General features: G+C 43.8%; 1 protein-coding gene across 2 annotated transcripts in view; it reads left to right on the top strand.

Annotated features, from left to right (window-relative positions):
• Nucleotides 1-784: 784 nt before the first annotated feature.
• Nucleotides 785-24,310, top strand: part of UPF3A (UPF3A regulator of nonsense mediated mRNA decay) — a 42,535-nt gene continuing 19,009 nt past the window's right edge. The window contains exons 1-10 of one of the 2 annotated variants that reach the window (XM_057707812.1): nt 785-1,053; nt 1,540-1,646; nt 3,597-3,703; nt 4,978-5,076; nt 5,193-5,303; nt 8,606-8,661; nt 8,751-8,909; nt 13,634-13,794; nt 15,516-15,810; nt 23,519-23,656. In XM_057707812.1, the coding sequence (XP_057563795.1) occupies nt 847-1,053; nt 1,540-1,646; nt 3,597-3,703; nt 4,978-5,076; nt 5,193-5,303; nt 8,606-8,661; nt 8,751-8,909; nt 13,634-13,794; nt 15,516-15,810; nt 23,519-23,656 (1,440 nt within the window). In that variant the 5' untranslated portion in view covers nt 785-846. The remainder of the gene's footprint in view (nt 1,054-1,539; nt 1,647-3,596; nt 3,704-4,977; nt 5,077-5,192; nt 5,304-8,605; nt 8,662-8,750; nt 8,910-13,633; nt 13,795-15,515; nt 15,811-23,518; nt 23,657-24,310) is intronic. The other variant, XM_057707813.1, reaches the window with a different exon arrangement.

The following is a 24,310-nucleotide window of genomic DNA, read 5'->3' as shown; positions in this document are numbered from 1 at the left end:
TTGTTTGTACTTAAAGTTCTGGGAAGAAAGTTGCTACGGATGAAAACTGCTGCCAAAATGAATATGGAAAAACGTGGCATTTAAAAATTAACTTCTATATGAATCATTCTAACCCGGAGTGTTTCCGCCTGAGTATTTGTGAAAGAATCCCATGGAGAGCCTCGAAACGCTGAGTGAGACCCACGGTGGAAACCAGTGAGGCCCCGTCTCCTGAGCGCCCAGGGCGCCCGAGCCGCTGCGGGCCTCGACACCCGCGCCCTGGGACCCGCCGCCGCGCACCTTCGTTCTCCGCTTCTCCGCAGCCAATCCCCTCCCTCAGCTCCGGGCGTCTCTTCCGCTCCGCAGGGGAGAGCCACGTGCTGATCGCCGCCGCTCGTCAGCCGCTCGCTCTGCTCGCGTGTGGCTGCTGCTCTGAGGAAACGCTCCCGTTTCCCGGGAAGCTCAGGCAGCTGGAAGCAGCCCGCGAGCGCTTGTGTGTCCCCCTCCGCAGCGTTCGGCTGGACGGCCGGCTCTGCTCTGAACGGCTCCCGCCCGGACCAGGCCCTCGGGCCCCGACCGCCCCGCTGACCCGCTCTTGGGCGGCGCCTCCAAGCCGCTGTCCGCGCGCAGCCCCTCCTACGTCAGGCTGCTGACCGCGGCCCCGGGGCCGCCCCGCAGGTCCCGGACTCGCGCCCGGGCGGGGGCGGCATCGGAGGTCGCGGGCGGGAGAGGGACGCAGGCGTGGAGCGGCCGGCGGGGGCGGGGGCCGTGCGGCCTCGGGACGCCTGGGACTGGGTGGGGGCGGCCCCCTTCTCGCGAGGTTTCGGCGCTGACGGGAGGCTGTGGCGGCTCGGCGGCGGGTGCGGGATGCGCTCGGAGAAGGAGGGAGCCGGAGCCACCAGAGTGGCGGTTGCTACGCGAGGTCCGAGCGGGAGGGAGAAGCCGTCTCCCGCAGAAACCCAGTCCCGCCGGGAGTCTCCGCGGCGGGATCCCGAAGCGCCGCCGGCTTCGTCCTCCGGCTGCGGGGGAGGCGCAGGCAAACCTCGCGAGGAAAAGAGGGCGGTCCTGAGCAAGGTGGGGGCGGGGTGAGGGCTGGGCCATGCCGGCAAAGATCGCGATAAGAGGACGGTCCTGAGCCGTTGGGGGCGGGGCCGTGGGCGTTTCAGCACCGCGGACAGCGGCCGGGCCGGGCGGCCGTCGCGACGGCGAGCACGCCCTTCGGCGCGATCTTTTCGGGCTTTGGAGGAAGAAGTCAGTTCAGCCTGTGGTGGTTTCCCGTCGCGGCTGTGGCGCTGGGCTCCCCAGCGCGGGCAGTAGCCGTCCACGCTGCCGAGCGCCTGGTCTGCTGCAGGGGAGGTGGCGGGCCGGGAGAGCGGAGCCCGCGGCGCCGGGGCGTGGGCGCGGGCGGGCCGCGGGCGGGAGGCGGAGGGCGCCCCCGGGACGGAGCCGCCGCGGGTGCGGCCCTGCGGGTGCCGTGCCGCCCGCTGGGGCGCGTGGGGGCGGGCGCGCGCGGCGGTGCGGTGGCCGGCGCACCGGAAGCCGGCCGGCGTTTCTCCCCAGGTGGTCATCCGGCGGCTGCCTCCCGGCCTCACCAGGGAGCAGCTGGCGCAGCAGCTCCGGCCTCTGCCCGCCCACGACTACTTCGCCTTCTTTCCCGCGGACCTCAGGTGAGGGGATTGTACCGCGGTGGGGAGGCGGAGGGGTTTCCCTGGTGGCCGCGCGGTTGGGGCGCTGAGCTGTCACGGCTGCGGCCCGGGTTCGGCCCCCGCTCGGGGAGCGAAGCTCCCACGCCCTGCGCAGCACAGCCGAAGGAAAAAAAAGTGCTGAGAGGCATTGTCAGGTGATGGTAAAGTGACACGGATAACAGAAGCCGTGTCTGCGTCCATCTTCCTTCCCACACGTACGCAGCGCTCCGTGCAGACCTTTATTTCTGAACGTTATTCCTAAGTAGGCAGATCACTAAATTCCCCTAAAATAGATTTGAATATCTCCATAGCACCACCATAGTCTAAAAACAAAAGCAATCCAACAACATATTGCTGAATTTTTTTACTTTGGATATAACTAAACCTTATTTCATATAATTTTTTTTAAAGATTTTTAAAATTATTTTATTTATTGGCTGCATTGGGTCTTCGTTGCACGCGGGCTTTCTCTAGCTGCTGAGAGGGGCTGCTACTCTTCACTGTGGTGCGGAGGCTCCTCTTTGTAGTGGCTTCTCTCGTTGTGGAGCACGGGCTCTAGGTGTGTGGGCTTCAGTAGCTGTGGCACACGGGCTCAACAGTTGCGGCGCGTGGGCTTAGTTGTTCCGTGGCGTGTGGAATCTTCCCGGACCAGGGCTGGAACCCGTGTTCCCTGCATTGGCAGGCGGATTCTTAACCACTGCGCCACCTAGGAAGTCCCCTCATATAACCTTTTAAAGTAAATTGTAAAGAGATATGAGAGAAAACTGAGTAAATAATAGATGTATAACCTAATGATTTTTATAGGTGAACACACCATGTAACTAAGACCAGGGAAAGAAGTAGAACATTCCAGACCCCAGAAGCCTCCTAGTGCTACCATCACTAACACCCCCACCCTTGGCCCACCCCTGCTAAGTTATATCTTTTTCAATTCTTTTAGACAGCTTGGTAGTAAGATGTTTCTGACAATACTTTAACACTTAAAAATCTCCTTTTTACTAGAAAAGAGAGCTGACCTCAAGTTAGCCCAACAGGTGACAGTTCAGCTAGAATTTAGTGATTTTCACTGTGTGATTTCTTAGTAATTTCATGTTATCTTTATTTTTCTCTTCAGTATCAGGAGTTCTCACTTATGGTAGCCATATAAACTTTCCTTTTGAATAAATACATTTAAGTGAAAAAGGTCAGTTCAGTCAAAGAAAAATATCACAGGTAACTATAGATTTAGTTTTTAAAAAAACAACATAAATATGATTTTTTCAAATGACTAAAGTTTAGGAAAACTAGTGCAGTTGAAGGAGGTCAGGCACTGGACTCTGAGGGTCTCAGATTGGAATCCCAGTCCTGCCTTTTTACTAATTGCTCCCTCTGCACACACCTAACTTCTCTGAGCCTCGGTGTTCTCATCTATGAAATGGGGTTGAAAGTTCCTGCCTGTGAAGGACATTGGTAGCTGTGAGACAGAGGGAAAGGCTTAGTTCTTCCGTAGATCCCATGTCATGTGCTACAGTAAATACTCTTTAAGATACCTAAACGTGTTCTTTAAATCAGTAAAGGATCCCTTTTGCAATATAATATTTTCTTCTCTGAATGAATCATGACTAGATTGTATTGCAGTCATGATGCGCGATTAGGAGTGATCTTTAAATAACCTTGCCTTTGATTTTCTACCTCTGAGGACCAGTATTTTAACTGTGCAGTAGAGAAACCAACCTAAAGTGTCGCTCCCAAATCATTAAAAACTATCTCAGTTAACATTTTGTTTGTTTTTGAGTTTTTTTGCCAAAGAATATCCAGATTGTTGTAATTAACTGAGAGGTGATTCTTTGGCATAAAGGTTTTAATCTGAAGTAGTGTGTTGTATCCAGGAAAAAAAAAAATTAAAAGAAGCCTTCAGTTTTTTACTATTTTCATTGTTATCTTTTCTTTCAGTCTTTATCCTCATCTCTACTCAAGAGCATACATTAACTTTAGAAATCCTGATGACATCCTTCTTTTTAGAGATCGTTTTGATGGATATATCTTCGTTGACAGTAAAGGTTGGGTCATTGGCTTTTTAAACTATTATAATTTTTACGTACCTAATTAAGTTTTCCTGGATGTTTGTGGGTTTTAATTAAGAACCCTTAGATGCTAGTCTAAAATCAGTTCATGAAGATACATGTATGTGTGTGGCACAGTTGCTTTGCTGCGCACCAGAAGTTATCGCAACATTGTTAATCAACTAAACCTCAATATAAAATAGAAAGTTTAAAGAGAGTTCATAAATTTTGATTGTTATTCTGATTGTGGGCTTATTTTAAAAATTAAAATTACACATAAACCAAAGAATCCCAGCAATTTTGTGTAGCAGTGGCAACCTATTCATGTATTATCATTGGGGAGAGGTGCTTTTCACCTAAATGAGTTTTCTAGATAAGTGAACTTTACTCTTTTATGTCCCCAAACCAAATTATTTTATCCTAGTACTATGTACCAGGCATTATGGATGCAGCATTGAAAATGAATCCGACATTGTCCCTGTCTGTCTGAAGCCCCACTCTCCTCCTGGTTCTTGACTTTATTCTGGATAGTTGAGGATAAAATAAATACACAAAAGTGTCTTCCAGATAAATGAGAGTTAAAATATCATAGTCATCTGACAGCTATAAAAGTGATTACTCAGTGGGTTTGGTACCGAGGTAGCAGTGTTCCATCTCTTGATTAAGCAGATACTTAGTGAATGTTTCCCACCCCACATAACAACAAAATTGGTTTCAAGTGACTTTCATTCTAAATTTTTCTGTTTGAAGAAAATCTTACCTGAATATCATGTACACCCTTTGAAAACCTCTCTTTTAGCAGAGTGTCTCTTGTAAACAAAGTTAGTTCCTTGAACTCATATAACAGATTGATGATTGAGTTAACCTTTTAAATTTAAAAAATGTAAGATGTGGCTAGGAAACCTATTTAAAGGTATATTCCAAAATAAACTCTTTGGTGGAAGAGTGATAAGGCTTATTGAAGTATAAGTTCCATATGGTAAAACATACCACTTTAAGGTATACAGTTTAATGAATTTTGAATGTATTCAGTCATGTAACCACAACTACAATATGAGGAATTGTTTTATTTAGTACACAGTTTCTCATGTTTTGTTTAAATCTGGAGTTTGATCTGCTGAGATACTGTTATTTGAAAGTGTAATTAAATTATAATTTAAACATAATATTGTCAGTGCTGTGCTCAATGCTTAAGTAAGCTAGAATATTGTTTTAAAATGAATACAGTAGAATTTCAGAATGGCTTTTGTAATTTGTTTTTCCTGTTAAAGGCGTAGAATATCCTGCAGTGGTAGAATTTGCTCCATTCCAGAAGATAGCCAAAAAGAAGCTAAAGAAAAAAGATGCCAAAACTGGAAGCATTGAAGATGGTGAGTCCTTTTTCAAATGCTGGTGTGTAAAACTGCCAAATTAAACACACTGGTCACATATAATTCCTCTCCCATATATGGGGAGGAATATATTTTCTTTCTATTTTAATTTACAGATCCAGAATATAAGAAGTTTTTAGAAACTTACTGTGTGGAGGAGGAGAAAACTAGTGCCAATCCTGAAACTCTTCTGGGAGACATAGAGGCAAAGACAAGAGAACTTGTTGGTCTGTTTTGCCCATTTTTTTTCCCTTTACTTTATTGAGAGATGTTTTTATAGAATATATATTTTTTCTTTTTAATGATTATTATAAAAAATTGACACATGTGACAGGCTTGGCAGAAATACAGAGTATTTCCCAGTTTTGATAAAAGGAAAGATGGCAAGATTGCAACTTGGGAAAATATTTCTGAGCATCTGTTGATGGAGAGAGAACACCTGAATTTTCAGGTGTTTTACAGTCATTTTGTTTCAGAGTTCCGAATGAGCAGTAGAAAAGACATTTGAGTGCTGTGTGCCGGGCTGCATCAGGGAAGCTTATGTCTCAAAGTTGAAGTCAGTCATCTTTGCAAAGAGCTTCACAGAAATGAGATGCTTTGCTTACCTGTGAGGTCATCTTGCTGTTGTTCAAAACACTATCAAGGCCCCTGAGCGAATGAGGCAGATGAGTGGATAAGCCCAGCCAGAGCACAGAATCTGGTTTGAGTCAGGCCTTCAGCCCTCTACCTGCACATGGTATATTTTGGAAATGGCTGTCTCCTGGTAGCAGTCCCCCAAAACTCAAGAGTAGACGTGAAACTCCTTTCTCTGTTAGGCAACCTGCTTGTTGTTCCCAAATATATGTGTAGTGTCTCCCTGCCTCCACTGGGTCTGGGGCCTCCGCTCGTGGCCCAGTGCTCCTCCCACCTCTTCTGCCCTCCCCTCCCCATGCCTACCTCCTGCTTACCCACTGAGACTTATAGGACAGCACGATTACACTGTTTATAATTTATCTTCCTATCTGTTTATCTCCCTCTCCTCTCATTTTGTCTCCCTACCCCCCAACAGAAGTGTATTTTTGTCTTTGTAGTCTCAGCACATAATACATTGCTTGGACAAGTTTAGGTATTTGGAAGGTATGTGTTGAGTAAATTAGTAAGAAAGGTTAACATTATTGAAACGTTCTTCATTAGTCTAATAATGAAGCTTTATATTTTGTAAGAGGTGATTTAATATGTGGCTCAAGGGATCTTTAGTCACTAAAGTATTCATGGAGATGTGGTCAGCACATATTGGCTGGGCGCCGACTCTGAGTCTGGGCACCGCAACAGCACGTGAACAGGATGCACAGGCTTCTGCCCTCATGCAGCTGCCCTCCTAGTGGGGTGACTGTAGCAAACGCATGTTGAAATGCTCAAGCCAGAGCATTTCCACTTGTGGTAAGTACCACAGACGTAATGGAATAGAATATTGGGTTAGGGGAAGAGGCCCCTCTAAGACCGTATTTGAGCCGAGACCAGCTGGGCCAAGAGATGGAAGAAGAGGGGTCTCCAAACACAAGGGCTGCAGGCTGGAGCTCTGGGCCTGCAGGAGTGGGGTGCCTGCCAGCGTGGTTGGCGCATGGTGGGCAAACGGTAGAGTAGCTGGAGGGCTGGGGCACAGCACGATGGGCTGGATTTTATTTGAGGAACAGCTAGAGACCATCAAGGGAGTGACGTGGTCTGATTGATTTTTCCCCGTCACTCTGGTTGCTCCATAAGGTGGAGAAGCTGGGCTCTGCCTAGGAGGGTTTTGCTGTCATCAGGAAAGGCTGCTTGAACGAGTCCGGGAGAGTCATCTTGTTTTCTGAGGTCGAGCTGGCAGCGCTGGCTGAGGATTGGGTGTGGAGATAAGAAAGCAGAAAGGACAGAGGCCTCCAGGAGCTTGACTGGAGCAGATCAGGGGGTTGTGGCACCATGACTGCCATGGGGAAGAAACAGTATTGAGGGCAAATTGCAATTGCACTGTAGAACATAGTAGATTTAAGAAGAGCTAAACAAAGAAGCAAATTAGAAATTATTTACAGAACTCATCTTTCTCCCCCTCCCCCCCCTTTTTTTTTTTACCACTTCTTCTTAAGTGCCCTGTACAGGACAGCTGCAGGGAAGTAGCAAGATCTTTCACTTCCGGGCAGTTGTTAGATATCCACTTGCTGGTCACACACACAGTGTCCTGCAGATTCCAGCCGCCCCCTGCAGAGGAGGGACGAGTCCATTCTCTCCCGTTCCCAGCACCTCGCCCAGTGCTTGCTGCACGGTAGATGCAGATTTACTGAGTGAATAAGTGTGACTTAGAATCCACTAGCCCAGGGTGAGGCTATAGAACTTTGTTTCTGTGATTCCTGTTTCTGCCTAAATTTAATCTTAATCAGGTAATTCATGGCAAATGCCTTTCTCTTTTCTTAGATTTTGACCTTTAGTGGATTCTTGTGATCAAGTCTGAGCAGTGTGGGTTAAACGCAAATATTAGTTCACCCTGAAGTTGCAGGTTAGTGCAGGCATATCAGGGTCTTTAGAGCAGACAGACCCGGGCTCAGGTCCCAGCTCTGAGACTTACCAGCCCTGGGACCTGCTTCCTCATAGGTGATTGTGGCCGAGCCTGGTAGGTGGGAACACTTTCACTGTTGGTTAAATCCGTGTTGTGCTGCATGGTCGTGCATCTTCTATTTAGTAAATGATACATTTTTATGGTTTGTAAAGCACTTTCTTAATCAGCGTCTCATTTACCCATCACATCAGTCCTCTGGGGGAACAAGGCAGGTGTTTGTAGGAAGGGAGGGAAGGCAGGTGCGGTCTCGGTGTCGGCTCCCCGCCCCCCACCCAGGTGGGTCTCTGTCCTGCCCTGGTCGACAAGACCAGAACCTCCAGTGCAGAGCAGAGTCCTCACTCATTTCCAGTCCCGCCCCGCCCCTCGTGGGTACCAAGATCTGTGGGTGCTTAAGTCCCTGCAATAAAATGGTGTTATATTTGCATGCAGCTTGCCCACGTCCTGCTGTATGCTCTAAATCATGTCTAGATTACTTATAACACCCGATACACTGTAAATGCTGTGAAAATAGCTACCACTGAGTCACAAATTCAAAAAGTTTTGCTTTTAAAACCTTCTGGAATTTTTTTCCCAAATATTTTGGATTCACATTTGCTTGAATCTGTGGGTGCGGAACCAGTGGATGTGGAGGCCATCTGTATATAAGTACATTATGACATTCGGAAAGTTTATTGAATTCATTTTGCTTTTTCGCTTGTATACCTTTTTTGTGAGTCATATATGAGACCCCCTTAAGAATCAGGAATTAAATGCGTAGTGTGTCAGTAGACTGTCAGTACCTCCAAATTACTTGACTTTATGGTGATAGAGTAAGAACTCCCTCAAATACAGTGTATGCTCATGTAAATTTTAAAATGATATATTCTTCCCTTAATTATTTAAAGATTAAATTGAAAGCAAGTATTTAAAATAAAGAAATCTTATTTTAGAGTTAAATACTACATTGCCATTTTTGTATTTTAGCTAGAAGAACCACACCTCTTTTGGAATATATTAAAAATAGAAAATTAGAAAAGCAGGTAGGTCTGGCCTTTTACCCAATGAATAGCCTTCTTGTTTCCGTCAAGTCCACGCAGACAGTTTATACACATACTTTGCACATCTTTAGAGAATTCGAGAAGAAAAGCGAGAAGAACGGAGGAGGAGGGAGTTGGAGAAGAAACGCTTACGGGAAGAAGAGAAAAGAAGGAGAAGAGAAGAGGAGAAATGTGAAAGGAAAGCAGCAGAAAAACAGAAGAGAACTGCTGAGAAAGAAGTAAGGATGAAGGTAAAGTCGAGGAGACTTTTTTTTTTTTTTTGCAAAAATAGGTCTACCTTTTAGGTATTTTAGCTCTTTAGAACTTTAAGAACATTTTCATTAGTGTAGTCTTTTACTATTAGAGTTCTTTGTTCTACAGCAGTCATTCTCAAACTGTGCTCCCTGAGCCCCAAGGGTTCTTTGGGCTTGCTGTGTTTGGGGGACCACATGCGTGGAAGGGTGAGAGAGGACCTGCTTCCTGGGTGTGGCAGGAGCGCTTCTCCCAGAGGAGCCCACATTTGAATGTCATAGGTTGGGCTTCTGCTTATATTTACCTTTCAAGAAAGATTTCCTAACTCAAAAACTACACATTTGAAACCCACTGGCTTTGTGTATACTGGCCTTTCTGTATGCAGGCTGGCTCATAGCAGTGGGTTGTATCATTTCTTTTGTGGAAGTGACAATGGTTTCTGCCTCTCTTGCCCAGTTTTTCCTTTGACGGATGCATTTTTAGGAGGGTAGCTTCATGCACAGAGGGAATTTTCCTCTGTGTAAAATTTATTGCCCAAACTGGGGTCAGCCCTTACCTTCTTAGTATTCTTCTCAGATGACTCCAGCTAAGCTTAGATTTCAACCTAATGTGAGTCTTACCTCTTCCATGAAGGGTTTAAGGTACCTTTTAGGGATTCATAAAGGAAAGAAATGAAAGGTCAGGACTTAGGGGCCGTAGGGAGAAAGGGAAGGATGGGGAAGAGATCGCAGTTGCCGTAGCTGAGCCATCGATTCCTTTCTGAGGTGCTTGCAGTCAGAAACAGAAAAGTTGATCAAGGGACATATTTTTCATTATCCATGAAGAGAAAACATGCCATTCCTTCAAGGAAAGCAAAGCTTTTTCTAGGGCTTTGCTTCTAAAACAGTTTCTCCCATAGATGGTCATATGGGGTCACATGGAGTTCGCTAGCAATGGAGGGAACTTCTTAACAACCTTCCTATGAGACACACAGTCCATCGATCAGGACTGGCGAGGTTATGCTGCAGTAAAAAGAGTCTCAAGATCTCATTGGTTTCACGCAGTTAAAGTTCTGTTCTTATTCACATTACGTGTCCATTGTGCGTTGCTCTTCACAGCCACTCAGTGACCCAGGCTGATGAGGCTCCATCTTGCGTTTGCTTCCACAGTCTTTATGATGGGGAAGGGGGTGTGTAACACAGCTGGCTGCACACTGGTTCTTAAACCTTCCACGTGGAAGTCATAGGTCCCATCTGCCCACATTTCACTGGCCAGAACACAGTGCATGTCCCCGCCTAACCTCAAGTTTGGGGACATTGGAAGTGCCTGGAGGAAAACCTAAAATATCCAATGAACAGCACTAGTGAATAATGGAATTTCTGAAGACGATCTCTTGAAGTGTCTCTTTTTAAGTTTAAGAATTTGCTGAAAAACTCAACCTGATGGAAAGGTGTGGGCCGGGTCCTGTTGCTCCAGCGAGTTTGCTGCAAAGATAAAACCTCAGTGTGCAAGATGAGTAGGTAGCCCTTTATCCCACAAGAAATCAGCCAGAGTGGTTTCTTTCATCTTGGCTTTGATGACAATTGTTACAGATCTACATAGTCTTTATAATCTGATAATAACGTTGAGGAATCCAGTCAAGATTATTAAATGAAGATCATCCGTCCTGCTTCTGCCAGGACATGGGCCTAGGAACAGGCCAAGCCAGCGTGTCCCTCAGGAAAGAACTCGGAGAGCGTCTTCTGTTTGTCTGTGTGGTTTAAGTGTGAACACAACTCTTCATAACAAAAGTGTAGCAACTATACTTCTTATAGCAAACATACTTAGTCTCAACAGTATAAATTAACAGTTCTTGGAAGAAAATAAAATGAAACCTTAATATTATGGGAAGGCCTTTGTCATTGTAGAAAGTCAACTCTGTCATGACCAGAGGGAAAGTAGGTACACCTCTAATGCAAATTTTATACTCACAGGTATGCAAATATTGTCTAACCTTTTCCTTTTCTCAGCAAAGAATAATAGCACTTAATGCTTTATATTCTCCAAAGCACGTTTGTCAACAGCTTGGAGAGTTTCTCGGGAAGACTCTTTAAAACTTGTGGCCTACAATTTTGAATATAATTTTAAGTAAGACTTACAGTATTTGGAGCATAGCATTTTATTTTTATGTTTGAATATGCAATTAGAATCCCAAATAAGCCGAAGAAATAAAAACAAGTTATGTCAGTAAAAGTAACTGTAGGACACTTCATATAGATAAAAAAGAAACCAGAACAGGGGCACAGCAAGGGAAAGGCTTAGTCTTACTGCATCTGGTAAAACAGAATCCTGGCAGATTAGACCCCAGGGACATGAGCCATCTATATCTCTGTCCTCCGAGTATCTGGTGTTCTGACCTGACTGTACATATCAGACTCCAAGGGTAGCCTTTAACGAGGATCTGTGCTCAGTTTGGGGATCTCTGACCTAAGATTCACCTGGAGAATTGAAATTTAAAACAAAAAAAAAAAGCTAAAAAATAAAATCTGTAAAGAAAGGCATAAAGAATTTGTATCAATAACCCAAAAGTATAGAGGCAGAGAGAGGTCTTCATGGCTATTTTTAACAATAAAGAAAAATATGACTCAAGGAGAGCAACCCAGTGGTGTATTTTCAGGACGTGAAAACTAAGCAGCGAGCTCACGTTGAAGTAGGAAGTCAGGTTACCAAAGTCACAAATACAGTTCCTGAATACTGTATATAAATTGCAGGCTATAAATAACATCCGAAAAAGTTGTGTGATCTTTTCCATGAAGCTCTTTAAAAACAGATGTGTGTGTGTGGGATCAGGTTACACGCATGTAGAACAAGCATAGATGCGGGCTGGACAGGGCACAGTCAGCCTGACCCTGCTGCCCTCCTGCGCTTTCTCCCTGGCTTCCTTCACAGGGAGCTCCCCCCGAGACTCACGCCCTCTCGTGAGTGGCTGCCCTCACCACCTGGTCCCTGTTCACATCCTGTCTGTGCAGTGGGGCCTTATTGTCCTTTCATTCTGTTTATTACATGTTTGTAGCATCTCATACCACCTGAGAGTGCCTGCTTCACTCCTCGCTCTTTTTGTCGCTGTGCACACCGTTCTCCCACCCACACGGCCACCACTGCCTTGGCAAGACTGTCAAGTGTGAGTCCTTAATTGTGGGCGCTTGTCTCTTACTCACAGCTGCATTCCCAGCACCGAGCCCAGGGTCTTTTCCCCAGTTCATGGCACACGGGTCCTAAAACCCTTGTAGTCTCGAGTGGCAGGAGTGTCCTCTGCGTGCTAATGAGCTAACAGCTGGCTGGGGCCGTGGGTGGCTTGAGATTGGAGAGTGAGTTCAGTCACCAGCGGCCAGAGGTTTAATCAGTGATGCCTGTGTAATGGCATCCCCATAAAAGTCCCTGAAGCTTGGGGTTTGGAGAGCACCCAAGCTGGTGACCATACACATCCCACTGCCAAGAGGGTGGAGCCCGAGAGGGCATGGAAACCTCAAACCGTTCCCAGGTACCATGCTCTGGGCATCTCTCCCATCTGGCTGTGCCTGAGTGTATCCTTTATAATAAACCAGTAATAGTAAGTAAAGCACTTCCCTGAGTTCTGTGAGTCATTCTCATTCAAGAACCCCCTGAACTGATAGCTGGTCATTCAGAAGTACTGGTGACAACCTGGGACCTGCAACTGGCCTCTGAAGTGGGGACAGTCCTGTGGGATCTGACATTAATTCCAGGAGGATAGTGTCAGGGTTGAATCATAGGATACCCAACCTGTGCTGGACAGTTGGAAAGGTGGTGATGGAAAAAACCTTTGGTTTCAGAAATATTGTAAAAACAGTGCACAAAATTGTGGGATGAATGGAGGCATGTACTATTGCACTTCCCTGTGGTTTACATACATTACTTTTTTAATTAAAAAAAAATAGACTGTTATCTGTAACTCATTGCACACCTCTGATGAGAAGCAACTTACAGCTGTTTCCTGACAATCTGTGTTTCATTCTTAAATGAACTCATTGAGTCTAAATGTGTCTGTGTGTGATTTTTCTGTACTACAACTTAAGTAAGGTCACTTATAAGTGAGAACAAAACTCTCACAAGTAGACTTTTGTTAATGGTCTGCAAACTGACTCTACCTGTGGTACTTAAAGTTCAAAGAGTAAGAACAGGGAGGAATGCCCAATTTCATATCAAAATAAATGTGTCATAGCAACCTGCTAAGTCTGTTTCAAAAAGGAGAGTAATAGGTGTTTTGAAAACTATTCTCAGAGTCATCAATATAAAGGTGTCTTTTAAAATTTTTTTTTCCTTATTACAAAAGTAATACTTGTTCGTTTTAGAAAAACTAGAACCTATAGATGAAATAAAATAATTTCATTTCTGCCAACTGAAAATAATAACAGTGTTGCAAGCCTTTTAGACATTTTTCTGTGTGTGTGAATCAGCATATACATAGAAATCAGATCATTCTGCTTTGTAACATTCTTTTCTTCATTAATATAGTATCTTTTTATCACATTATCCTAAGTTGTTTTTCATAACTACAAGGTATTTCATTGATTGAATATTCCCCTGTGTATTTAACCAAAAACCTGTTTGTTGGACCTTTAGCTTATGTTTTTTGCTATTCAAACCTTTGGGCTCAATATTAGTGTATATTTTTAATTATTTATTAAATACCTTCTTTTATAACATACTCCTAAAGTGGTATTTTACTAGCATTATACTTTCTCAGCTTCTCAAGAAACCAGAAAAGGGAGAGGAGCCAAGCACTGAGAAACCAAAAGAAAGAGGAGAGGAAATTGACACCGGAGATGGGAAACGGGAACCTGCCCCCGGCTCTGTAGTCGTGAAGTCCAGGCCCTTGGAGAGCTCACTGGAGGAGCTGAGGGAAAAGTGAGCCGTGCTCTTGTTTCTCTGACCATGTTAAGCACCCAGGGTTGTCAGTGAGTCGTGGTCATATATCCTTTGTCAGTTCGAGTGCTTGTGTTTCATAAAATGCTTGGAATTGAAGAGTTTTGCCGGGATGTGCTTCTCCGCATTTTCGTCTCTCCCTGGTCAGCACTCATGCCGATGGTGAACCATTTGATCTGCAGCCTCAGGGCTGTCTTCAGACAGAGAGCGTCCTGGGGTCCTTCCCTCCGCTGTCTCCTCTCCTGGCTCTTCTCCTGGACCCCTATCTTTGCACTTCCCATCTTCAAGATCTTCCCAGTCTCTTTTCCTTGGTGATTTTTATCAGTTTGTAATTTTCCTCTGTGTTTTGAGATATCTTGCCCATTTGATCTTCCACACCTCCTTCAGTGTATCTGCAGAATTGTCAGTTGGAGGGCCCAGCCTTTAGGTGCTGGAGATCTTTTGTGATAGAGAAATAGAGTCCCAAGTGCTGTCATTCCTTTGTTGGAGTGGTCAGCCCCTCTGGTCCTGCCGGGATTTGCCCAGCAGCTGTGGATGCTGGCATTCCACTAGCCCTGCCTCTGTCCGGCAAGGGGGTCGTCTGCCTGCTCACAGACAAGCAGCTCATGAGAGGAACTTGAGCAGTGCTCTGGGCACAGGACACACGACAGTCTCTGAGCAGGGAGCCCTTCCCTCCTGCCCCTGTGTCCGTGGTCAGGGGGCCACGTGCTGCTGTGTTTCTTGTTCCCCTGACCCAGGGCTCCTCCCCATGTGCTGCATGTGGACACCTGCAGAGCTTCCTGGAGCCCAGGGCCACTCTCCTCAAAGGGGTGGCTGGAAATAGATGGAGTTCAGGGGGCAAGGTCATGGGATTAGATTGCTTTTTGCCCAGAATCACAGTAATCTGAATGACTTCTTACTGCCTTTCTGGCACAGAGTTGTGATAAAGGTTTCCTTTTTTCTTTATAGGGGTTCTGGTTAATTGGTTTGTTTATAAGATTAATTTATACATGACTGTGAAATCTGTGATCTTTTAACACTCTAGTTTATCTTACAGGCATTTCTGTTATTACTGCTTATGATACAGCAATGCCTTTGTCATGTTTCTGGCACAGATTTGTGCTTGTGGATTTTTATGTTCCCATCAGCCCTGCTGCCATTGTGTGCAGGGGAGCCGCAGACAGTATGTGAGGCTCGTGGAGAGAAAGACTAAATACCAGCTGAGCTAAGCAGCCACTTATTTACTTACTATTCATTTAACAGTTTGATATATGCATGCATTAATTTTTTTTAAGTTAATTTTAGCTTGGCTTGGAACAGAAACTCAGCTGTAAATACCAGCTCTGTGTCATAATGAGTGTGCATCTGGGCTACTAGGGAAGTCCATTGACTACTTTTAGTCCCATTTACTTTATCTGTAAAAATGAGAGGGTTATATTTACTAAGAATTATAAAAATAAGTGTATATGTACATTAGCATAGGGCCTATTACATGTGTGTCACTCAAGCATAGTAGTAAATACTGTTATTACTGTTGTTTGTTCGTCTTTTCAAAAGTTTCTTATTGAACACCTGTCGTGTGCCCATCATGTGCAAACTTGGCACTGCAGTGATGAGAGACTTCTATATGCCCTGCTTGTTTTTGAACTTGTAGTCTGGAAGGGAAGACAGGTAATTGATAGGCAATTTAAATAAGGTTATTGGTAATTTGTATTGAATCACAGGTCACAAAATGACAGTGATATAGAGCAAAGGGATATGGAGAGAAGATTCCGGGAAAAAGAACTTGAAGCACAAAGATACTACTTGGATGACAGCAGAAAACATAGAGCTCACTATGAGTTGGACAAGTTTTCAGGAAGAAGCGAAGAAGAGACAAAATGGGGGAAGGGATTCACCCCAGTCAGAGGGAAGAAAGGCAGCCAGGACGGAGGCGGCCCCGTGGAGGCAGCAGAGAGACCAGGAAGGGAGAAGAGTGAAGATGGACTGGCACCCGAAAAGGAGCGCGTGGGAAACAAGGTTCTTTTATTCTTTGGGGATAATCTTTTACTTCATTTTCATCTGCTCAAAGTATAAACTGTAATTCTGCAGGCCTACAACTGCTTTTCTAAGCAGAAATGTTTTATTTAACCAAGAGTATTGAGGTGTCTTGGGGTACAGGATCGCAGGCTCCGACCGTATCTTAGGGAGGCCACTGCCCTGAAGAGTCTGTATTTGCAGAGCAGTTATTCCTGTCCACCGAGTCCTGAAATGAAACCAGTATCATCTTTTCTCAGAGAATCAATTTTTTTAACCAGGAAAGAAGAAAACCTTTTATTTAGTATAAAACTAGCACGTTCACACTATTTGCTTGAGAATAAGTAATGGAAAGATTATACATGTTACCCCTAAGACAGTAAGGAAAACAGTAATGACATATCATGGTGCTTTCTTTTACATTATTAACAGTGTTCTGATTTTTTAAAATTGAAGTTTAGTTGATTTACAGTATTGTGTCAGTTTCAGGTGTACAGCAAACTAATTCAGTTACTTTTTTGAGATAATATCCCATTATAGGTTACTACGAGATATTGAATATAATTCCCTGTGCTGTACAGTAGGACCTTGTTGTTTATCTCTTCTATATATAGTAGTCTGTATCTGCTAATCCCAGACCCCTAATTTACCTCTCTCCCCTTTCCACTTTGGTAACTGTAAGTTTGTTTTATATGTCTGAGCTGTTTCTGTTTTGTATATAGATTCTTTGTATTATCTTTAAATTCCACATATAAGTGATACCATGTGATACTTGTCTTTCTCTTTCTGACTTACTTCACCTAGTATGATAATCTCTAGGTTGATCCAAGTTGCTGCAAATGGCAGAATTCCATTCTTTTTTATGGCCGAGTAATATTCCATTGTATATACACCACATCTTCTTTATCCATTCATCTGTTCACGGGCACTTAGGTTGCTTCCATACCTTGACTATGGTGAGTCCCCTACATATGAACAAGTTCCATTCAGAGAGCACATTTTTTAAATCCAGTTTGTTCATAAGTCCAACAAAGTTAGCTTAGGTACCCAACTAGCACAATTGGCTATACAGTACTGTACTGTGATAGGTTTATAATACTTTTCACAGAAATAGTACATCAAAAACAAACAAAAAATAAAGAAGAAAACTTTTTTAATCTTACAGCACAGTACCTTGAGAAGTACAGTAGTGCAGTGCAACAGCTGGCAGACAGGGGCTGGCATTGAGTGAACAGGCAAGAAGAGTTACTGACTGGAGGTGGGAGACAGGAGAGCTGAAGGATCATGAGCAATAGGAGATGGAGGACGAGCTGCAATTTCACTCATGCCTGATGTGGATGGAATGCACGTTCACATCTTTGAAAGTTCACAATTTGAATATTCGTATGTTGGGGGCTTACTGTATTGTAAATAGTGCTGCTGTGAACATTGGGGTGTATGTGTCTTTTTGAATTAGAGTTTTTGTGTTTTCCAGTTACATACCCAGGAGTGATATTGCTGAATAATATGGTAACTCTATTTTTAGTTTTTTAAGGAACTCCCGTACTGTTTGCCATAGTGGCTGCACCAATCTACATTCCCACCAACAGTGAACAAAGGTTCCCTTTTTCTCCACACCCTCTCCAGTGTTTACTATTTGTAGACTTTTTAACAATAGCCATTCTGACCAGTGCCAGGTGATACCTCATTGTGGTTTTGATTTGCATTTGTCTAATAATTAGTGACGTTGAGCATCTTTTCATGTAACTATTGGGCATCCGTATGTCTTTGGAAAAATGTCTATTTAGGTCTTCAGCCCTTTTTTTTTTCTTTTTGATTGGGTTGTTTGTTTTTTTTGGTATTGAATTGTATGAATTGTGTATGTATTTTAAATGTTAACGCCTTGTTCGTCACATTGTTTGCAAATATTTTCTCCCCTTCTGTAGGTTGTCTCTTCGTTTTGTTGATGGTTTCCTTTGCTCTGCAAAGGCTTTTAAGTTTAATTGGGTCTCATTTGTTTATTTTTGCTTTTATTTCTTTTGCGTTGGGAGACTGACTTAAGAAAATATTGCTGTGATTTATGTAAGAGAATGTTTTGCCTATGTCCTCTTCTAGAAGTCTTATGGTGTCATGTCTTATATATTTAGGTCTTTAAACAATTTTGAGTTTATCTTTGTATGTGATGTGAGAGAGTATTCTAATTTCATTGATTTACATGCAGCTGTACAGCTCTCCCAACACCCCTTACTGAAAAGACTGTCTTTTCTCCATTGTATATTCTTGCCTCCTTTGTCATGGATTAATTACCTGTAGGTGTGTGGGTTTATTTCTGGGCTCTCTATTCAGTTCCACTGATACATATGTCAGTTTTTGTGCCATGATGTTTTGATTACTGTGGCTTTGTAGTATAGGCTGACATCTGAAATGGTTTTGCCTTCAGTCTTGTTCTTCTACTTCAGGATTGCTTTGGCAATTCTGGGCCTTTTGTGGTTCTGTGTAAATTTTAGGATTATTTGTTCTAGTTCCGTGAAAAATGTCATGGGTATTTTGGTGGGGATTGCATTAAACCTGTAGATTGCTTTGGGTAGGCCATTTTAGCAATATTAATTCTTCTGATCCAAGAGCATGGGAAATCTTTCTATTTCTTTGAATCATCTTCAGTTTCCTTTTTCAGTGTTTTATAGTTTTCAGCATATAGGTCTTTAACCTCCTTGGTTAAATTTATTCCTGGGTATTTTATTTTTTTGACATGATTTTAAATGGGATTCTTTATTTTCTCTTTCTGATATTTCATTATTAGTGTAAAGAAATGCAACAGATTTTTGTATACTAACCTTGTATCCTGCTGCCCTGCTGAATTCATTTATTAGTTCTGATAGTTTTGTGTGGAGACTTTAGGTTTCTCTATATAAAGTGTCATGTCATCTGCAAATAATGACAGTTTTACCTCTTCCCTTCCAATTTAGATACATTTTATTTCTTTTTCTTGTCTGATTGCTGTGGCTAGGACTTCCAGTACTATGTTGAATAGAATTGGTGAGAGTGGCCATCCTTGTCTTGTTCCTGAATTTAGCAGGAAGGCTTTTAGGTTGTCACCATTGAATACTATGTTGGCTGTGGGTTTGTCATAAATGGCTTTTATTATGCTGAGATATATTCCCTCTATGCCCACTTTGGTTTTAGAGTTTTTATCATGAATGGGTGTTGGATTCTGTCAGGTGCTTTTTGTGCATCTGTTGAAATGATCATGTTGTTTCTCCTCCTTTTTGTTGATGTCGTGCATCATATGGTTTCATCTGTATGTGTTGACCCATCCCTGCAACCATGGAATGAATCCGACTTGAGCATGGTGTGATGATCCTTTTTATGTGTTATTGGATTTGATTTGCTAATGTTTTTTTGAGGATTTTAATATCTGTACTTATCAAAGATATTGGTCTGTAATTTTCTTTTCTGTAGAGTCTTTGTATGGTTTTGGTATCAGGATGATGATGGTGGTTCATAGAATGAATTTGGAAGTGTTCTCTCCTCTTCAGTTTTTTGGAACAGTTCGAAAAGGATAGGTGTAAGTACTTGTATATGTGGTAGAATTCCCCACTGAAGTTATCAGTCCTGGACTTTTGTTTGCAGGGAATTATTTTTTATTACAGAATCTATTTCACATCTAGTGAGCGGTCTGTTCAAATTATATATTTCTTCTTGACTCAGTTCCGTGAGGCTCTGTGTTTCTAGAAACTCGTTCATTTCCTCTAGGTTGTCCAGTTTGTTAACATGTAACTGTTCATAGTATTCTCTTACGATTTGCTGTATTTCTGTGGTATTAGTTGTTATGTTCATGTCTTTCATTTCTTATTTTATGTATTTGGGTCTTCTGTCTTTTCTTGGTGAGCCCAGATAGAGGTTTGTCAATTTTATTGATCTTTTTAAAAGAAGCAGCTCTTGGTTTTATTGATCTTTTCAATTGTTTTTTTTAATCTAGTCTATTTATGTCCTCTCTCATTGCTATTATTTCCTTCCTTCTACTGACTTTGGGTTTTGTTTGTTCTGTTTTTCTAATTCTTTTAGGTGGTAGGTTAGGTTGTTTGAGATTTCTCTTGTTTCTTGAAGAAGGCCTGTATTGCTATGAACTTCCCTCTTAGAACTGCTTTTGCTGCACCTATAGATTTTTGTAAGGTTGTGTCTTCATTGTTGTTTGTCTCGGGTATTTTCTGACATCTTCTTTGATCTTATCATTGACCCATTGTTTTTTTAGTAGCACATTGTTTAGTTTCCGTGTATTCATTCTTTACCCATTTTCCTTTCTGTGGTTGACTTCTAGTTTCATACCATTGTGGTCACAAAAGATGCTTGAAAGAATTTCTGTCCTCTTAAATTTGTTGAGGCTTGTTTTGTCACCTAGTATGTGGTTTGTCCTAGAGAACACTCCATGCGCACTTGAAAATATGTATATTCTGGGTTTTTTTGGATGTAGTGTCCTGTAGCTATCAATTAAGTTCAAGTGATCTATTGTGTCATTAGGATATTTGTTGCCCTGTTGATTTTCAGTCTGGATGATCTGCTGATTGATGTCAGTGGGATATTAAAGTCTCTTGCTATTACTATGGTATTGTCAATTTGACAGTTTATATCTGTTAGTATTTGTTTTACACATTTAGATGCTCCTATATTGGGTACATGTATGTTAACAAGTATAATATCCTCTACTTGTATTGATCCCTTTATCATTATATAATGCCCTTCTTTGTCTTTCTTTATGGCCTTGGTTTTAAAGTCTATTTTGTCTGATGTGAGTATTGCTACTCCCACTTTCTTGTCATTTCCATTTGCATGAAATATCTTTTCCCATCTCCTCATTTTCTGTGTCTTTCACCCTGAACTGAGTCTCTTGTAGGCAGCATATTGTAGGTTCTTGTTTTTTAATCAATCTACCACTCTTTTGATTGGAGCATTTAGTCCATTGACATTTGAAGTAGTTATCAATAAATATGTATTTATTGACATTTTAATCCTTGTTTTCCAGTTGTTTTTTGTAGTTTTTTGTTCATTTCTTCTTTTTGCTTTCTTTTTGTAGTTTGATGATTTTCTTTTGTGGTACGCTTGAGTTTCTTTCTTTTTGGTTTTTGTGAATCTGTTGTATATTTTTTATTTGTGGTTACCATGGAGTTCAAGTATGTTAACCAATCACTATATCTACTTTCTTTAAACTGATAGTAATTCGAGTTCAAACACACTCGAAAATATTTACATTTTAAAACTCGCCTCCCCGACGTTTTGTGATTTTGATGTCCTGTTTTACATATTATCTTTCTGTCTTATTTTTCCGATTGGGTGATTTCCATTATTCCATCTTCCAGATCACTTATTCATTCTTCTTTGTCACTTAGTCTGCTGTTCATTGCTTGATTGATTTTTCTCTCAGCAACTGAATTGTCTGTTTTTGACTGGTTCATCTTTATAGTTTCTAGTTCCTTGTCACAGTGATCTACATTTCTATCAATAATCTTTCTTAATTCTGGTAGCATTTTTATTACCTCCTTTCTGAACTTGGGGCCTAGTAGACTGATGAACTCTGTTTCATTATTATTATTATTATTACTATTATTATTATTCAGGGGATTTCTCTTGTTCTTTTAATTGGGAGTAGCTTCTCTGCCTTTTCATTCTAGTTAACTTTCTCTGTCTCTAAGAATTTAGGAGAAATAGTTATCTACTGTGGTCTCGAAAGTGTGTTTTCATGTGGGAATGTCCTTGTGCAGACTGTGTGTATTCATTATTGTTGGTGTGAGGGCTAGGTTTTGGTATGAACACCAGCCTCGTCTTTCCTCAGGGCGTGCTGGCCGTTATCCCCTTGTGAGGGGTGTGGTTGGTGTTGTACTATCCAGAGCCTGTGCTCGATGTGTGTCAGGGCTTCCTCTCTGCTCCGTGGCTGTTGTCACCCTGTCGGGGGCAGTGTCTGCTCCCTAGCTGTTGGCGTAGAAGCCCTGAGGGTTGGGTTCGATCACACTCTGTTGCCCTTGAGTGCCCTGCCCCAAAGGAGGTGAGTGCTGAAGCAAGTGTGGCCCGTGTGGTCACCGAGAACCTATGTGCCGCCTGTGTAGGCATCCACAGTTCTGCTCAGAAGCAGCCCAAGGTCATATCCCTTTCTCTGTTGTGTCTGTCCCAGATCTCATGCAAGGCTGTGGTATGGAAGAGGCTGGGGCTGGGGCTTGGGGCGTTGTGGCTACAGGAATTGAGGTGGCTGTGCTGCTGCCTGAGACCTGTCTGCCTCAGATGCAGTGCTAGGCTGCCGCGTGGAGTGGGTGGAGCTGGGGCTCATACTGACAATGGCTTTTGCCGCCCCACCTGGACCCCACCCCAGGCAGGGGTCTGTCTCTGCGCCATTAGACCGAATCTCTGCCCAGATCTTGTGCCAGACTGTGGTGTGCAGTGAGCTGGGCCAGGGTGTTTGCCCTTCAGATCTGGAGTGCAGTGAGGTGGCCCTGCTGCTGCAAAGCTCTCTCCACCCTGACTGTCAGCAAGCTGGCACATGCGCACTCCTCACGAGTAGAATCCAGACTTCTCCAGCGCGTCTGTCTGTCTCAGCAGACTTCCCAGCAGGCAGGAGGACCTTCTCCTCTGTGCAGGACTCCCAGGACTGGGAGGCGCAGGTTGTTGCTAGGCCTGCCTGCTCCCCGGGGTGAGGGTCCACCCACAAGGACTTTCTCCTCCTTACAGACCCCTCCTGGGGCGCAGGTCCTACCTGGTTACATGGAGCTCGCTCTTGCAGCTTTGGTTGTATAGGGGTCTTCTGCCAGTTTCCTGTTAGTTTAACATGAGAACTGTTCCCCAGGTAGGTGTGTTCCTGGTGTGTTTGTGGGGGGAGGTGAGCTCCACATCTTCCTCCTCCTCCTCCTGGGAGTGTTCTGATCACTCACAGATAATCAGGTGTCTCATCAGTGCCCGTAAGCCAGCTCAGTGTGGTCGGCACATAGCTGGGGTCACGTTGTTGCAGAGAAGCGTTGTACACAGGGCCGCCTCCCTGCCAGGCCCAGCTCTGTGGTGCGGGTCAGCCCCCACAGCCTGGCCTCCAGGTGAGCTGAGGAGACCGAGGTCTGGGCTGCAGGCCGTGCCCACCTCCCACCTGCTCCCTGACCATGGTAGCCTCTCTCTGTTCTGTCTCTGATTTTGTCATTTCAGGAAGCTGTATAAGTAGGAACATGGCATGTAACCTTTGAGGCTGGCTTTTTCACTCAGCATAATCCCCTCACATCCATCCAGGGTGTGGTGGGTATCAGCGATGTTGATTTTTAAAGTGTCCCCAGTGAAGGTTAAGGCCAGCTCCAGACAGAGGGAGTCTTCTCATCTTCACCCTTGACTGGCCATGCCCATATACTCAGAGGTTTCTGCAGTTACCTTAACCTCAGATATACTAAGTACAGCCTTGTGGCTTTCTGGTGGTCTTTGTTCATACAGACACTTGTTTTTCACCTGCCTGTTCATTTAGCAGCAGTGAGTGACTTGGGTATTTGCATGGCTTTGGGCGTGGAAACCCAAGGTGATTCCTCCGCTCAGCTAAGGCTGTGCTGCTGTAGTGGTAATAAGGTGCTCTGTGTCATAGCTCCTCTCTCATGAAGCGGTTACGATGTCCTTCTGGGATCTGTCTGTACACACTGACGTTACCCTGGGAAAGCAGAGCCGTGCTTTTGGCCCCATGCAGAGGTGGTGTATGAAGCCTGCCTCTCTGTCTACACAGGGATTTGGGACCATGTGCCCTGCCAAGCCCTTTCCCACCCTCCTCATCGGCCAGGCTGATATTAAGGAAAAGAACATTCTGATAAACCCCATGGTAGTGACTGTGAGGCTTCCACACACAGCCCAGGAGTGGGTAAAGGTGAGTGGTGAGCCCTGGAGAAACAGCATAGGACATGCCCCCCTGAGTCACTGTCCTGGCCCCCAGGTGGCCCTGGAAGGCTGAGGCTGCTGCTCTGCCCATGTAAGCAGATGGCTCCCTCTGAGCTGGGCCCACAGCAGGGCTGGCTGGCCTCCCCGAGGCCAGTCCTGGCCTGCAGAATCACCTCGTCCTCCCTGGCTTCGCTCGCATGCTTTGAAGCAGTTTCATTTCATTTCACGTACTTTATCCAGTAATGTTTTTATCCCGCCACCTCTACGAGTTTCGTATGATGACTGGTTAGTGTTTTCTATAAAGGGGACAGATGAGGAATAAGCTACACAGAAATTGCTTATGACAAATGTGTGTGACTACTCAGGTCCTAGCTCTAAAAAGCCACCTCTCTAGAGGCCATGCCTCATGTTGTTTCAGCCTTTGCGTCCACCCTTTGTGGTGAGTTTGAGGGGCTAAGATGAGTGTGTTTGAGTTTTCACTTCTCAAAAAAGGAGGGAATGCCATGATTGTACTAATTCCACAGAGTGTTCTAGGTTTGAGCAATAACATTTTCCCAGACACTAACTTTACGTTCAGGTTTTTTTGAATATTAACTGTCTTTCTTTTTCTTGGCTCTTTTTTCTTTTTAATCTCGAAATGCGT

Source organism: Hippopotamus amphibius, chromosome 14 (assembly GCF_030028045.1).
Source record: "Hippopotamus amphibius kiboko isolate mHipAmp2 chromosome 14, mHipAmp2.hap2, whole genome shotgun sequence".
Classification (NCBI taxonomy): domain Eukaryota; kingdom Metazoa; phylum Chordata; class Mammalia; order Artiodactyla; family Hippopotamidae; genus Hippopotamus; species Hippopotamus amphibius.
This window is presented reverse-complemented; position numbering and strand designations above follow the sequence as displayed.